The sequence below is a fragment of the Rutidosis leptorrhynchoides genome, chromosome 3 (assembly GCF_046630445.1).
Source record: "Rutidosis leptorrhynchoides isolate AG116_Rl617_1_P2 chromosome 3, CSIRO_AGI_Rlap_v1, whole genome shotgun sequence".
Taxonomy (NCBI): Eukaryota; Viridiplantae; Streptophyta; class Magnoliopsida; order Asterales; family Asteraceae; genus Rutidosis; species Rutidosis leptorrhynchoides.
In genome coordinates, this window is record NC_092335.1 from 166,655,843 (window position 1) to 166,672,332 (window position 16,490).

Consider the following 16,490-nt stretch of genomic DNA (forward strand, 5'->3'; position numbering starts at 1 on the left):
GCCGTGATGACTGATCCAAGTCAGCCTTTGTTTTAAACTCCTTTCTTGAATGAAACTTACTTTACACCTTTTGTTTGATGATGAATGATGATGACCCTTAAGACCTAATTTACATACATTTAAACCTATTGGAACGATTTACTGACTTATTAATATTTGACTTAGGTTGAGGACTTTTCGGACCTACATACTTGCTTACTTCCCGACTCAACTTTACTACTACTTTACCACTGTGAGTTATAGCATCCCTTTTTACTTTAACTATTTTGGGAACTGAGAATACATGCGCATTTTACATTTTACATACTAGGCTCAAGTACTTAAACTTATATATGTGTGGGTTATACAACGGTATAAACATTCCCTTTAGCTCGGTAACGTTTAGTCATTGGTTTTTGAACTGGTGAACGCGAATCTTAGATATGGATCCATAGGGTTTGACATCCCCACTCGGGCTAGTAGTGCTAGCATTTAATGGGTGTTTAATACTTCGTAAACATACGCACTTGCCAAGTGTACTTTTAGGGGGTTATAAACGTTAAGTTAGTTACCAAGTGCCCACGATTAAACATATACTTTATCATAATGTTTTGAAACGCTCTTTATAGTACTGAAATCTCGTGGCCTACCTTACATACTGTTATACAAAAACTATAGCTCACCAACCTTTGTGTTGATGTTTTTAAGCATGTTTTTCTCAGGTGCTTAAGGTTAGCTGCTTCCGCTATTCTACTAGTCTTGCTGTAGACACCCGCTGCTTTAGAGATGTCACCGCATGAACGTTTATCTTGCATTCATAAAAATTACTACATTTGAAACTATGATTTGTAACGACCTATGTGTCACATACTATTATTCTTGCTTCTATTCGTTGAAGCATACTTTTGGTTGTTAAACATTGACGTTGGTTATGACGTCAGCTTTTATCATGAATGCAAACTTGTTTTGAAAACGCATATAGTGTTTGACCTTGTAATGATCCTGTTGTTGATGATTCGTACACGATGGTTTTGTACGGGGCATCACATGTTTTGTGCCTATGTGCGATATAGGTGGTTCTTGTTAGATTGTGATAGCGTTGTGCACGCGTACGTATAATGCGTGTGCAAAGATTGCAAGTGAGTGAAATAATTATATATGTATGTATACTGTTTATTTACTTGTGGGATATGGGTTTAAAGTTCGATGGTGATGATTCCATATCCTTGTAGGTGTTATTGTTCGATGAGGGTTTAAAGTTCGAGGGTGGCGATACCTCATGTATGGATTTAAAGTTCGATGTTGACGACGTCATACCACTATTGTAGTGATGCGTGATGAGGGTTTAAAGTTCGATATTGACTATACCACATATGTGGGTTTTAAGTTCGATTTTAATGATACCACATTTAGTAGGGCAGATGGGATTTAAGTTCGGTGTTGACGATACTATTCACGGGGCTAGCATTGAATGCTAACGGATGTTGTGAACATTAATGATCTGTGTTTTGTGTTGGGAGTAGTGTTATATCGGCATGGTATAACATTATCGGGAAATGTGAGTACACGTAGGAAATGAGAGTACCATTCCTTGTGTTGTGATTTGGGAAGTGAATATCGGTTTGCGCATATTCATAATGACTCGGGTTGTTGCGGTCATCTCATTTGTTGGAAATATGGATTGGGTTGGTGGATTTCGGGTTGTTGCGAATTCACTAAGGTTCGGGTTGTTCGACCATCCTCCATATATGTTTAGGCTCGGGTTGTTTCGGCCATCTTTTGTGTGGTTGGTGATGCGATAGCCGTGTTTCTCTCACATGATTATTGAGGGTGTGACAATAGCCGTTTTTGTGCACATTGAGATTAGCATTGCCATAATCGTTTTGGACGCTAGCGGATTTAGCCGTTTGCTTACGATTTTATGATAGTTGCGTATTAGTTGTGTTTGCGCACTACAAGGGATGTTAAGTGGTAAGTGTTATTCGTAAGGATTCGCTTTTATTCGGTCTTCATCGGTTGGGTTGTTGAACTTTTTTTGGGGCGTGGTTACTACTAGCATTGTACTTGGTAAGAGTACGCTAAAGGATTGATATCTCGGTACGAGATTGGTTGAGTTCTTCCCGACGTGAGGGATTGAGCAAATTTTAGTGCTCGGATTTGTGGATTTGATAAATCACGGGTGACGAATTAATTGTTAAAGGTGTTCATTGAGAAGAATTTCCTAGAGAAGTTGGAAGAACTGATCGAAGTAAACTTCGAATGATGTGTGCATTGCATGTCTCGGAATGTGTGCAAGTGTGTATTTATTAATTGGAATAATCTTCGAGATTAATGATAAATGCGGTGGAAGTCAGATCGGAACGTTTGTTCGAGGACCATTGAGGGTGGGTCCGGTTTGTTAAGTGGCGGAGATCATGGGGACGTGATCCAATTTAAGTGGGGGAGAGTTGTAAGACCCTGATTTTTGTTTCAGCAGTAAAGCGCGCCGCGCGCCTGTTTACGCACCGCGCAAAACCATCTGGCAGACTGGTTTGTTAATTTAAGTTTTTAAAAGGGGCATTTTGGTCAATTCACATGGGGGGTCGGTTTTGAGCCACTAAAACTGATCCATTGATCAATCTTATCCTCAATATCTCCTTTCCAGTCACACCTTCATCTAGAGAGAGAGAAAGAGTTTAGAGAGAGAGAGAGCTTGATTTGGTAAAGAAGGAGGTTGATTCAGGTTAAGGTGCAAGAGGCGAGGTTGTTCATCTCGTCAAAGGCAACATTTTAGTGGTATTAGTAAGTCTCAACTCCGAATTTCATTTTGTTGATTTGATATTCAGGTTAGGGTTTGAGCATGTTTAGTTGTGAAACCAATTTTGATGATGAAGTGGGTTTATTGTGACTAGTTATTTTTGATACTTGGCGAGTTTGGGCATGGGTTGTGCTTGGAAGTGCAATTGGGTCGAAATTGCACTAAGTGTCAATTTGGGTTGGTATGTAATCCACCCTAATTGTGTTGTTTGTTATGTGATAATGGAATAGGTACTTTCCATTGACGTGTTGCGGATTATTCGGTTGCATTCATCACGGCACTAAGGTGAGTGTAAATATATTATATGCTTATGTCTGCATAGGATGGGTGCGGGTTGGTAGAGTGATCCTTGCTCGGATTCACTTTACATGTGATGGGATGATGGATTCTTGGAGTTTTGAGTCTATATTGTACGCTTATGCGTTTTGGGTTACCACCCTTGGGGTAGTGAATCTTCGGAGTATACGGATTCACGTTGGCGTGTTGGGCCAACCCCGTCGATGTTGATGATGTTGAGGAGATGAATCTCGGGTAGTTCGAATTCACGATGACGCGGGTAGTTTGATCATCCCTATTGATGAGGTGGTGAATCTCGGGTAGTGTGAATTCACTAAGGCACGGGTAGTTCGGCCAACCTCGATTGTTGATGCGATGAAGGTAGTGAATCTCGGGTAGTGCGAATTCACTAAGGCTCAGGTAGTTCGACCAACCTTCATATGTTTAAGGTTAAGGGGTTAACCTTGTCATATTGGTTATATACTATATATGCGTATATATATTGTATGTTGTAGCATATCTTGCGGATTTGGTCTTGGTGGTACGTTATGTATAGCTTTTCTTAGTTGTACTTGGAATGCGGTATGTGTTTACTGTATGTGTTGGTTGTACGTATTCATTTTATGCATATGTATGTATATAGTATGTTTATACTCACTAAGCTTTCATAGCTTACCCTCTCGTTGTTTACATTTTTATAGATTCGCGTGGAGGTGGTGGCTCGGGTAAGCGTGGAAACTAGTTGACTTGCGTAGGTTACTTTAGAAGACGTGCTTTTGGATTTATTAGGATTGGGTAGCGTATCCCCAATCACCATGCTCGGTCTTTGTTTTGTGTTAAACTATATCGGGTCGAAATTGTCACTTTCACGTAATTATGGGTCGTTGGAGTCCCAAAGGTTGTAATGTACTTTTGTCTATTAAAAACCCGGTTGTTTAATGTTTGAAAAGTGTTGGAATTGGTTTTGGGGTTTAACGGAACTCGGGTTGGGCGAAAATGACTTTGTCATGCTTAAAACGGACTGCAGTGTTTTCCCAGCTTTAACGCGCGCCACGCGTAGGCCTGCGCCGCATAAATGGCCGTTTGTTGGTGGTCAGGTCAGTTGCCAGCTTCTGAGTCTGCTTCATGTTATAGAGCGTGCCGCGCAACCCATATGCGCGTCGCGCATATGGTCAGACATGAATTGTTGTTTGTTTTTAAAAAAAAAAAATATAAGTCGTGTTTTCTCGTAAAGAGTTTTTGGGTCGTTACATTTAACTAGAACATCACTAGGTTTAAAATTTAGTAAACTTAAATATAATAAAATCGGATTATTTTAATAGTGAGGATTATAGCTAGTAACTATAATCAGGGTTTGGTTAATCACACTAAATCTACTATCAGTTCTTAAACAAGCAGCAAATCTAGACATCTATTCTAGGATTAACCTGATCAACTAGTCTTGGATTAGATATTCTTAGGTCATTATTAAATCTGAGTTTGGTTTAAATTCAAATGCAATCGTGAGCAAGGTGTGAAAGGTTCAAGCATGTGTTTTATTTAATATTGTTTATTTTTCAATTTATTTACTTGCAATTTATGTGTTCTTTATTTCCTTGTTAATCAAAGCAATCAAAGCAATCAAAATCTTAAAATCAAAATTATATTTTCCTGAATCCACTCGTTATCTTGGGGTGTACCTTAACTTACTAAATTACATCTGATCGGGTTTTGTTGCTCGTTAGGGTGTTAAAAGTAAACCGTAAATTAAGATATTGTAAATTTAAAAGTTAGATTAAAAGATAAAGCACTACCGCACACACTTTTGACACATCAGTACTGCAGTTAAATTTTGAGGTGACCTTGGTAGAGCCGTAAGACAAGGGGACCCTTTATCTTCCTTTCTATATAATCTTGCGACGGAAGGTTTAAACATCTTGGTTAAAGCGGCTTTGGATAGAGATTTATTCAAAGGGGTTGAGGTCGGTAACGATAGAGTGTTAGTTTCACATCTACAATACGCGAATGACATAATCTTTTTTTGGCGAGTGGAGTCGTGCTAATGCAATAAACCTTAGAAATATTCTCAAGTGCTTCGAACTTGCTTCGGGACTCAAGGTCAACTTTCATAAAAGTTATGTTTTTGGTGTCGGGATTGACCACTCAGAAGTTGCTCTAGTTGCAAATCACCTTGGGTGCCAAGTGGGTAAACTTCCTTTTATATACCTTGGCTTGTCGATTGGATTGAAGATGGGGAATTTAAAAGATTGGCTCCTGGTTATCGATAAATTTAAGTCTAGACTCGCGGGTTGAAAAATGCGATCGTTGTCTTTCGGGGGAAGATTGGTTCTTATTAAATCGGTCCTTAATAGTCTACCGTTGTACTATTTCTCGCTATTCCGCGCTCCGCCTTGTGTGATCAAAATACTAGAGAGTGTGAGAAGATCCTTTTTTTGGGCGGGACGGGTTCGAAAAATAAAATATCTTGGGTAAAATGGGAAAATGTCATTAACACTTTCGGGAACGGGGGTCTAAACATCGGGTCACTAAAAAGTAAAAACCTTGCGCTTTTGGAAAAATGGTGGTGGAGGTATAAAACCGAAACCACGTCTCTTTGGGTCAAAATCATTCGTAGTCTTTATGGTACTCACGGTGGCTTATTGTCGAATGATGGAGTTATCTATAATTCAACTTTAGGCACATGGTATAATATTCTTTCCACATGCATTGTTATCGAAGACTTGCAGGTTCCATTCAGGAGCTCATTCATCAAAACTATAGGCGACGGAGGAAGCACATTGTTTTGGCATGAACATTGGATTGTCTCGAACAATTTATGCATTGCTTTTCCACGTTTGTACATACTCGAACTTTTCACGAATTCAACAATCAAAGACCATGCTGCAGGTGACTCTGACATTAATTTATGGTGCTGGAATTGGGAGCAAAATCCTACAGGTAGGACTCTTGGCGAATTCGAAGCCCTAACCAACCTTCTTGCTACTGTTTCAATTAATAGAAACATTGTCGATAAATGGAGTTGGGCTCTTGCTTCGAATGGGGTCCTTACTGTCAAGAAACTCGCTGCACTCATCGATGAACAGGTGTTTAATGTAGTGACCCGAACTTTTCCATGATTATATATTATATGAGATTAATATTTACATGAATAAATGTTTCTAACATGTTAAGCAATCAAACTTGTTAAGACTTGATTAACTGAAACGGATTTAGTGTTAACGTTTGACCACCCAGTTTGCCTGATGATTCACGAATGTCATAACTTGTGATAATTATATAATCGTTTTATTTATTTTATGATGTAAGTTTTCATTATATATATATATATATATATATATATATATATATATATATATATATATATATAAGAAATACAATTAAATCAAAGATGTACAGTAAAATATTGTTTGCTACATTAAATTTTCGCTTTGCTACAGTGAAACACTATTTGCTACAGCAAAATACTATTTGCTACGATAAACACTATTTACTCGTATTCAATCTGTATTCGTACTCGTACAATACACAGCTCCTATTTGTATATACTATTGGTATATAAACTTCAATGATCAGCTCTTAGCAGCCCTCAGCTAGTCAACAAACATGTGGAACCAACCATTTAGCAACTAGCATGAAATATCTAACAAAATTACAAACTAAATGGAGCATATAATGACATGCTAGTTCACGTTTTTTTACCCATCACATACACTTGCATTTTTCAATTTTCTTTCATCCATTTGATCTCTCTCTTGTTCCATGATGATGTTCTAAGTGTTCTTCATCATTTTCATCAAAATGTACCTCAATCTAGCTCATAAATCCAACCTTTGATCAACCTACAAACAACTACTCAAGAACACTTCAATAACACTTTTAAGTTTACTAGTTTACTTCCAAGCTTTCAAATCCATTCCAAGTAATCATCTAAGATCAAGAAACCTTTGTTATTTACAGTAGGTTATCTTTCTTATTCAAGGTAATATTCATATTCAAACTTTGATTCGATTTCTATAACTATAATTATCTTAATTCAAGTAGAAATCTTACTTGAACTTGTTTTTGTGTCATGATTCTACTTCAAGAACTTTCAAGCCATCCAAGATTCTTTGAAGCTCTAGATCATTTCTTGTCATTTCCAGTAGGTTTACCTACTATACTTGAGGTAGTGATGATGTTCATAACATCATTCGATTCATATTTATAAAACTATCTTATTCGAAGAATATAACTCGTAATCACTAGAACATAGTTTAGTGAATTCTAAACTTGTTCGCAAACAAAGTTAATCCTTTTAACTTAACTTTTAAAATCAACTTAACACATTGAAATGTCCAGTTCATGTCGATTATAAACGTTTCATATTAATTGGTTTCGTTGCGAGGTTTTGACCTCTATATGAGACGTTTTTCAAAGACTGCATTCGATTTTTAAAACAAACCATAACCTTTACTTTATCGATAAAGGTTTAAAAGATATAGCGTAGATTACCAAATAATGGCAATCTAAAGTACAACGTTTACATACGACCGTTACATAATGGGTTACGATAATATATTACAACAATTTATTTTCTGAATGCAGTTTTTCTTTAAACATTATCATACAAGCATGCTGACTCCAAATCTTGTCTTTAATTTAGCATGTAACAGCGGAAGCTCTTAATAATCACCTGAGAATAAACATGCTTAAAATGTCAACAAAAATGTTGGTGAGTTATAGGTTTAGCCTATATATATCAAATTGTAATTAATAGGCCACAAGATTTCATTTAATAAATAATCATACACTCGCAAGTGTATAAAAAAAATTCATTCGTATGATGAACACCTGGTAACCGACATTAACAAAATGCATCTAGAATATCCCCAATATACAGGTATACTCATATGTATATAAAAAATCAAAGTACTAAAGCATCCATAACCTGGATGGGGTTCGTTAGGCCCATAGATATATCTTCAGGATTCGCGTCAATTTGGGGGTATGTTCCCAAATTCTTAGGCTACCAAGCTAAAGAGGGTGGTATCCGGTATAATGATTCAATCATAGAATATAGTTTCAAGTACTTGTGCCTATTTTGTAAAACATTAATAAAACTACATGTATTCTCATCCCAAAAATATTAGATTTTAAAAGTGGGACTATACTCACTTTCACAGATTTTTACTTCGTCAAAAATAAGACTTGGCTACGGGTTGATTCACGGACCTATAACAAAATATATACATACATATCAAAGTATGATCGAAAAATATTCACAACAAATTTTATTACGTTTTAACGATTTAAATTTGTTAAGTTAACAGTCCAACGTTAGTAGTCCACAATTAGTTGTCCACGGTTAGTAGTACAGAAATAAATCAATATATATTATCTCGAATCAATCCACGACCCAGTGTATACAAGTCTTAGACTCGATCACAACTCAAAGTATATATGTTATTTTGGAATCAACCTCAACCCTGTATAGCTAACTCGAGCATTACCGCATATAGAGTGTCTATGGTTGTTCCAAATAATATATATAGATGACGTCGATATGATATGTCAAAACATTGTATACGTGTCTATGGTCTATCAAGATTACATAATATATGTTAGATTGCATGTATAATACAATATAAGTTAGTTAAGTTATGGTTAGTATAGCTTTATTACAAAGTTTCACGTAGCTAAAACAAGCAAAAATATCCAATTTTGTTTGACCCATATCTTCTTCGTTTTAAATCCGTTTTGAGTGAATCAAGTTGCTATGGTTTCATAATGAACTGAAATTTATAAACTAAACAGAAAAAGTATAAGTTTATAGTCAGAAATATAGGTTACAAGTCGTTTTTGAAAGAGGTAGTCATTTCCGTCGAAAGAACGACATCTTAATGACCATTTTGAAAAACATACTTCCACTTTGAGTTTAACCATGATTTTTGGATATAGTATCATGTTCATATGAAATATCATTTTTCTAGAAAACAAACTTCAAATTCAAAGATTAAGATAGTTTTTATTTTTCCAACCCAAAACAGCCCCCGGTTTTACTACAACGGCGTATGTCCGGTTTTACGGTGTTCTTCGTGTTTCCAGGTTGTAAATCATTAAGTTAGCATATCATATAGATATAAAACATGTGTTTAGTTGATTTTAAAAGTTAAGTTAGAATGATTAACTTTGTTTGCGAACAAGTTTAGAATTCACTAAACTATGTTCTAGTGATTACAAGTTATAATCTTAGAATAAGATGGTTATATATATATATATATATATATATATATATATATATATATATATATATATATATATATATATATATATATGAATCGATTGATGTTATGAACATCATCACTACCTCAAGTATAGTAGGTAAACCTACTGGAAATGAAAAGAAATAATCTTGAGCTTGAATGGATCTTTGATGGCTTGGAAGTTCTTGAAGTAGAATCATGATACGAAAATAATTTCAAGTAAGATTACTACTCGAATTAAGATAGTTATAGTTATAGAAATTGAATCAAAGTTTGAATATGAATATTACCTTGAATAAGAAAGATAACCTACTGTAAATAACAAAGGTTTCTTGATCTTAGATGATTGATTGGAATGGATTAGAAAGCTTGGAAGTAGACTTGCAAACTTGAAAGTGTTCTTGAAGTTTTCTTGAGTAGTTGTTTTGTAAGTTGATTTATGTATGGATTTATGAGCTAGATTGATGTAGATTTTGATGAAGATGATGAAGAACACTTAGAACATCAATAGAGAACTTGAGAGAGATGAGTTTGATGCATGGAAGTTGATTGAAAATGTGTGTGTGTGTGTGTGTGTGTGTGTGTGTGTGTGTGTGTGTGTTCATCATTCACGTGAATGTATGCATGTGTATATAGGCTCCATTAGTTTGATTTTTAGTGTAATTATTCATGCTAGTTGCCAAATAATAGTTCTCACATGTTTGATGACTCATTAAGGCTGTTAAGGAGCTGATCATTGAGTGTATATATCAATAGTATATACGTCTATAAGCTGGGTATTGTACGAGTACGAATACGGATTGAATACGAGTAAATAGTGTGTACTGTAGTAAATAGTGGTACTGTAGTAAATAGTGTTTACTGTAGCAAATAGTATTTTTACTGCAGAAAATAGTATTTTACTGCAGAAAATAGTATTTTACTGTAGCAAATAGTGTTTTACTGTAGCAAGCGAAAATTTACTGTAGCAAATAGTGTTTTACTTGTACATCTTTGATTTAATTGTATTTCTTCTTATATATATATATAAAATAAAAACTTACATCATAAAAAAATAAAACGATTATATAATTATCACAAGTTATGACGTTCGTGAATCATCAGGCAAACTGGGTGGTCAATTGTCTACATAAACTCATTTCAATTAATCAACTCTTAACAAGTTTGATTGCTTAACATGTTGGAAACATTTAATCATGTAAATATAGACCTCATATAATATATAATCATGGAAAAGTTCGGGTCACTACACACATGTTCTATATCTATATGATATGCTAACTTAATGATTTACAATCTAGAAACACGAAGAACACCGTAAAATCGGACATACGCCTTGTAGTAAAATCGGGGGCTGTTTTACAAACAACAACGAACAACAACGAAACCCAATACCACATGAGTGATGTATGGGGGAGGTGAGATGTAGACAATCCTTCCTCTATCTGAGAAATAGAGGACCAGTCATTTCTCTCACAGAAAGTAGAGAAAGTCATCCCTCTCCTCATTCGACGGATAAAGAGATTGCTTCCGAGTGGACCTCCGGCCAAAAAGTAGAAAATTTTTATTTTTTTTAATAGTAAAATAAAATTAAAAATAAAAAATAAAAAATAAAAATAAAGATAAAAACAAAAATAAATAATAAATAATAGAAATAAAAAGGAGGCGCCATGAAAATGGTAGAAATCAAATTTCCATGTGTTTAAAGCCTGCCTGAAACATCAATTTAGGCTCTAAGCGGCAGTCAAGTCGTCACTTAAACGACGCTTGGTGTTGCCTCGAAAAATAAAGCCAAGGGACCTTGTAAACATTACTCAAAGGGTATGTCAAGTGGAAGTTGTTGCGCGAGCAAAGAGCCAACCGGGGGCTGTTTTGGGTTGGAAAAATAAAAACTATCTTAATCTTTGAATTTGAAGTTTGTTTTCTGGAAAAAATGATATTTCATATAAACATGATACTAACTCCAAAAATCATGGTTAAACTCAAAGTGGAAGTATGTTTTTCAAAATGGTCATCAAGATGTCGTTCTTTCGACGAAAATGACTACCTCTTTCAAAAATGACTTGTAACCTGTATTTCCGACTATAAACTTATACTTTTTCTGTTTAGTTTCATAAATTTCAGTTCATTATGAAACCATAGCAACTTGATTCACTCAAAATGGATTTATAACGAAGAAATTATGGATAAAACAAAATTGAATAAATTTGTTAGTTTTAGGTACGAAAATTTTATAACAAATCTATACTAACCATAACTTAACTAACTTATAATGTATTATACATGTATTCTAACATATATTATGTAATCTTGATAGACCATAGACACGTATACAATGTTTTAACATATCATATCGACGTCATATATATATATATATATATATATATATATATATATATATATATATATATATATATATATATATATATATATATATATATTATTTGAAATAACCATAGACACTCTATATACGGTAATGCTCGAGTTAGCTATACAGGGTTGAGGTTGATTCCAAAATAATATATATACCTTGAGTTGTGATCGAGTCTGAGACTTGTATACACTGGGTCATGGATTGATTCGAGATAATATATATTGATTTATTTCTGTACTACTAATTGTGGACAACTAATTGTGGACTACTAACGTTGGACTGTTAACTTAACAAATTAATCGTTAAAACGTAATAAAATATGTTGTGAATATATTTCGATCATACTTTGATATGTATGTATATATTTGTTATAGGTTTGTGAATCGACCCGTGGCCAAGTCTTATTTCCGACGAAGTAAAAATCTGTGAAAGTGAGTTATAGTCCCACTTTTAAAATCTAATATTTTTGGGATGAGAATACGTACAGTTTTATAAAAGTTTTACAAAATAGACACAAGTACGTGAAACTACATTCTATGGTTGAATTATTAAACCGAATATGCCCCTTTTTAGTTTGGTAATCTAAGAATTAGGGAACAGACACCCTAATTGACGCGAATCCTAAAGATAGATCTATTGGGCCCAACAAGCCCCATCCAAAGTACCGGATGCTTTAGTACTTCGAATCTATCATGTCCGAAGGGAGTCCCGGAATGATGTGGATATTCTATTTGCATCTTGTTAAGGTCGGTTACCAGGTGTTCACCATATGAATGATTTTTATCTCTATGCAGTTTGCGAAATGCCTGATATGAGATGGATGTTTATGAAAAGTGAAATCTTGTGGTGTATTATTACAAATTGATATACATATAGGCTAAACCTATAACTCACCAACATTTTTGTTGACGTTTTAAGCATGTTTATTCTCAGGTGATTATTAAGAGCTTCCGCTGTTGCATGCTAAATTAAGGACAAGATTTAGAGTCAGCATGCTTGTATGATAATGTTTAAAGAAAAACTGCATTCGGAAAATAAATTGTTATAATATATTATCGTAACCCATTATGTAATGGTCGTATGTAAACGTTGTACTTTAGATTACCATTATTTGGTAATCTACGCTATGTCTTTTAAACCTTTATCGATAAAGTAAAGGTTATGGTTTGTTTTAAAAATCGAATGCAGTCTTTGAAAAACGTCTCATATAAAGGTCAAAACCTCGCAACGAAACCAATTAATATGAAACGTTTATAATCGATATGAACGGGACATTTCACTTAATACGTTTACATCGCAGCAAGAAACTCTACAGAATAATTTGCTGCCTAAAAAAATTGAAATCTTCTCATGGCGTGTTCAAAAGAAGAGGTTACCGGTGAGGGTTGAACTTGATGGAAATCGACCTTCATAGCGTTCGGGGTTCCCTATGCGGCGAAGATTTAGAAACGGTAGACCATATTTTGATCACTTGCAAACACGCGTCCGGAATTTGGGATTGGTTATTTAAGTGGTGGAATGTGAGTGCTCCTTCAGACCTTTCCATCTCGCAAATACTAAATTCCAACGAGAGCTTCACAATGTCGGATTTTGGGAAAAAAATATGGCAAGCGACAAAATGGGTTTGTACTTATCTCATTTGGAGGAATCGGAACAATTCGGTATTTAACGGGAGGCTTTGGACCACCCCAATGGCCTTCAACGAGATCCAAATTAAATCTTTTGAGTGGATAGCATCAAGGAGCAAAGGAAAGAAGCTCGATTGGCTCACATGGCTAACCAATCCGAGCATCTATCTTAACATGGCTTGATAGTGTAGTTGTAATGGGTTTGTGGGTTGCACTCTTCGCAACCAACTCTTGTACTCTTTTATTTCGATGGTTCATGGTAGACCCGTTTGTACTTGGGCAGTGGCGAATCTAGGATTAAAATTCAATGGGGTCCGAATTTTTTTGCTATTACAAATTATATTTGAAGGGTATTTTAGTGTTCGTTTAACTTCAAAAATCTATAAATTCTGAATATATATGGGGTCTTATATTTAAATATAGTGGTGTCCTACACAGTTTGAAGAGTAGATTATTAAAAAAAAAATCTCAAACATGTGGGGTATAGGACCCCATACCCTTTCATGTAGATTCGCCTATGTACTTGGATCTTCATGAAACCTTGCATTGTAACTTCGTGAATTTATAAAATTTATCTTGCTTTTCAAAAAAAAAAAAATTTGTCTCCAACGGGACCAAAAGGTAAAGTATCATCAAGTATCAAGGAATATATTATATTACTTTAATAAAAGGTTAGGTGGATGTGATAAATTTTTTTTTTTGAAAAGCAAAATTCCATTGAAGAAGAACAAATGTACACAAATGCTCAAGGCATTATTATAGCCTTAAGCAAAATACAACGAAGAAACACGAGATTACAACTTGAAATATTGCAAAGAGTGCAATGCTAACAAGCAAGCTCAAGAACACGAAATGTTTTCAATTGGTAAGATAGAAGCTCGGATTACTCAACCAAATATGCCAATCGAATTTCTTTCCTTTCGATCTATGTGTTATCCACTCGAAGAATTTGATTTGAATTTCATTTAGAGCCACCGGAATATTCCCTTTTTTGTCACGGAATACCAAATTGTTCCGGATTTTCCAAATGTAGTACGCACAAACCCATTCAACCGATTGCCAAACTTTTTTCCCGAAAGAACTAGACTGATTTGAAGTGTTGCCTCGAAGAAGTTCATTCAAACTTAGATTGTTGAAATGCCCCAAATTCCACCACCCGAAAACCCGCTCCCAAAGATCCATTGCATGTTTGCAAAATATGAAAGTATGCTCAACCGTCTCTAACCCGTCGTCGCAAAGTGGGCACCTTACCGAGTGCAAGTCGATACCTCTTTTATCTAGTTCAATTCGCGCCGGCAATCGCCTTTTAAGGAGTCTCCACACGAAAACCTCTAATTTTTTCGGAGCTAGATTGTTACGAAGAGTTTCAGAATCAGAATTAGAACTGGCCTGCTGTTCGTCGATCAATTTTGTTAACCTATTGACTGAAAAGATCCCATTCGTGGCTAGAGTGCAGCACCACGAGTCACTGTTGCTGTTGCTGAACGCGAACCCATTTAGAAGCCTGATTAGATTCGACAATTCACTGTTGGTGCGCCCCGTTGGATTTCTGCTCCAGTCCCAATTGTACGTGAGACCTGAATTCGATACCCTAATTCTGTCACAGATTCTTGACTCTTGTTGATTTTCCAATCTGAAAAGTCTAGGAAATAAAACCCGAAGAGTGCTGCTACCGATCCATATCTCGTTCCAGAATGAAGTTGTAGATTCGATACCAATTTGTCTTGAGAATGAGTTTCTGAAATTGACATTTTCCTCCTCAATCTTGATACCTGCCATAATGATATTAGACCAAGTACTTGAAGATGTTGGGTGGGATAAGCCACCTTCCATCTCCAAGCCACCTGAGGGACCATAAATACTTCGAATTAATTTGACCCAAAGTGAGTTGGTTTCGGTTTTAAACCTCCACCACCACTTTTCCAAAAGCGCCAAATTTTTGTTTTTTAAAGACCCAATTATAAAATTATCACCCCGTGGTTTCGGATGTGATAATTTTATAATTTTATCATATGTTGTTGAAGGGGTTGGTTGTGGGTTTCACTGTCTAAAATTTAATTTTTTTTTCCCTATTCTTATAGTACTAGCAAACAACTACGTTGTATAATTTAATTGTTTTTTATTAAACAGGGATGTTATATAAAAGGCTACAAGAATAAAACCAAAATTTATATAAACTTATAAACCTACATTGTACCTATAAATAACCTCTTACATCAGTCAAGATTTATGGATAATATTGTGTTATACATTTATGGATAATATTGTGTTATACATGTCTAAAATCAGTAGTTATGCAATGACCATTTATGAATAATATTGTGTTATACATGTCTAAAATCAGTAGTTAAGCGTGCTCGGACGAAGGCACTATCCTCAAACATACCGATGTTGTTTAGTTTCAGTACGTTTCTAGTTTTTTTGTCTAGGCTGTTTGGGTAAAAAAAACCGACTCAAATATCAAAATCATATTTGAAAGAAAAAAGTAATAAAACAAAAAGTTAAAGTGATAATAGTAATCTAAATTTAAATGGTCTAGACGTAAAGGTGAAAGGAACTCCGATTATTATTGTCTATGTCTTGATGTTATAATGTTTTCTTTCACTTCCATCGCAAAACACACATGTAGAGTAGTAAGCTTTATCTTTTTTATACTAATTAATGTGAAAGAATTATAGATAACACATGAGAATGACAAAATAATTTGAGAAAAAATTATTTTTCTTTATAAATGATAAAGTTAACATCTTAATCATTCCAACCGTTAAGTTTAATATAAAAATCTCAGCTATTCCCGAAATGTATTTGAAAACTACGAACTGCAACGCAAAATGTGAAGGCGAGAGATTCTCGCAATGGTTAGGAGTGATCTTAGTGTTAATAATTTCACTAATAACTTTATAATAAATTTCCAAGTAAAGATTTAAGACTTTGAAAGTTCCAATGATCCAATGATGAGGTTTTATTTATTTATTTATTTATTTATTTTTTATTTGACAAAATAACGATAACATTAGAACGGATCCGAAGATCAACAAGTACAACCGATACAAAAGAATCCAACAACGAGCCCTAGTCAAACAAAACTAACTAAACCAAAAGACTCACCAACAGGGTGTACAAACCCGTTTAATCTAGTAAACCAAGTAAGTAAAACCAAGGCTATAACTAGCGGAAACTTAAATAACATGCTA

At 34.8% G+C, this 16,490-nt stretch overlaps 1 protein-coding gene across 1 annotated transcript; it reads right to left on the reverse strand.

The window, feature by feature from the left end:
- Positions 1 to 14,154: 14,154 nt before the first annotated feature.
- Positions 14,155 to 15,129, reverse strand: LOC139900574 (uncharacterized). Its single transcript, XM_071883340.1, has one exon. The coding sequence runs from the start codon at positions 15,127 to 15,129 to the stop codon at positions 14,155 to 14,157; it is 975 nt and encodes a 324-aa protein (XP_071739441.1).
- Positions 15,130 to 16,490: the final 1,361 nt, after the last annotated feature.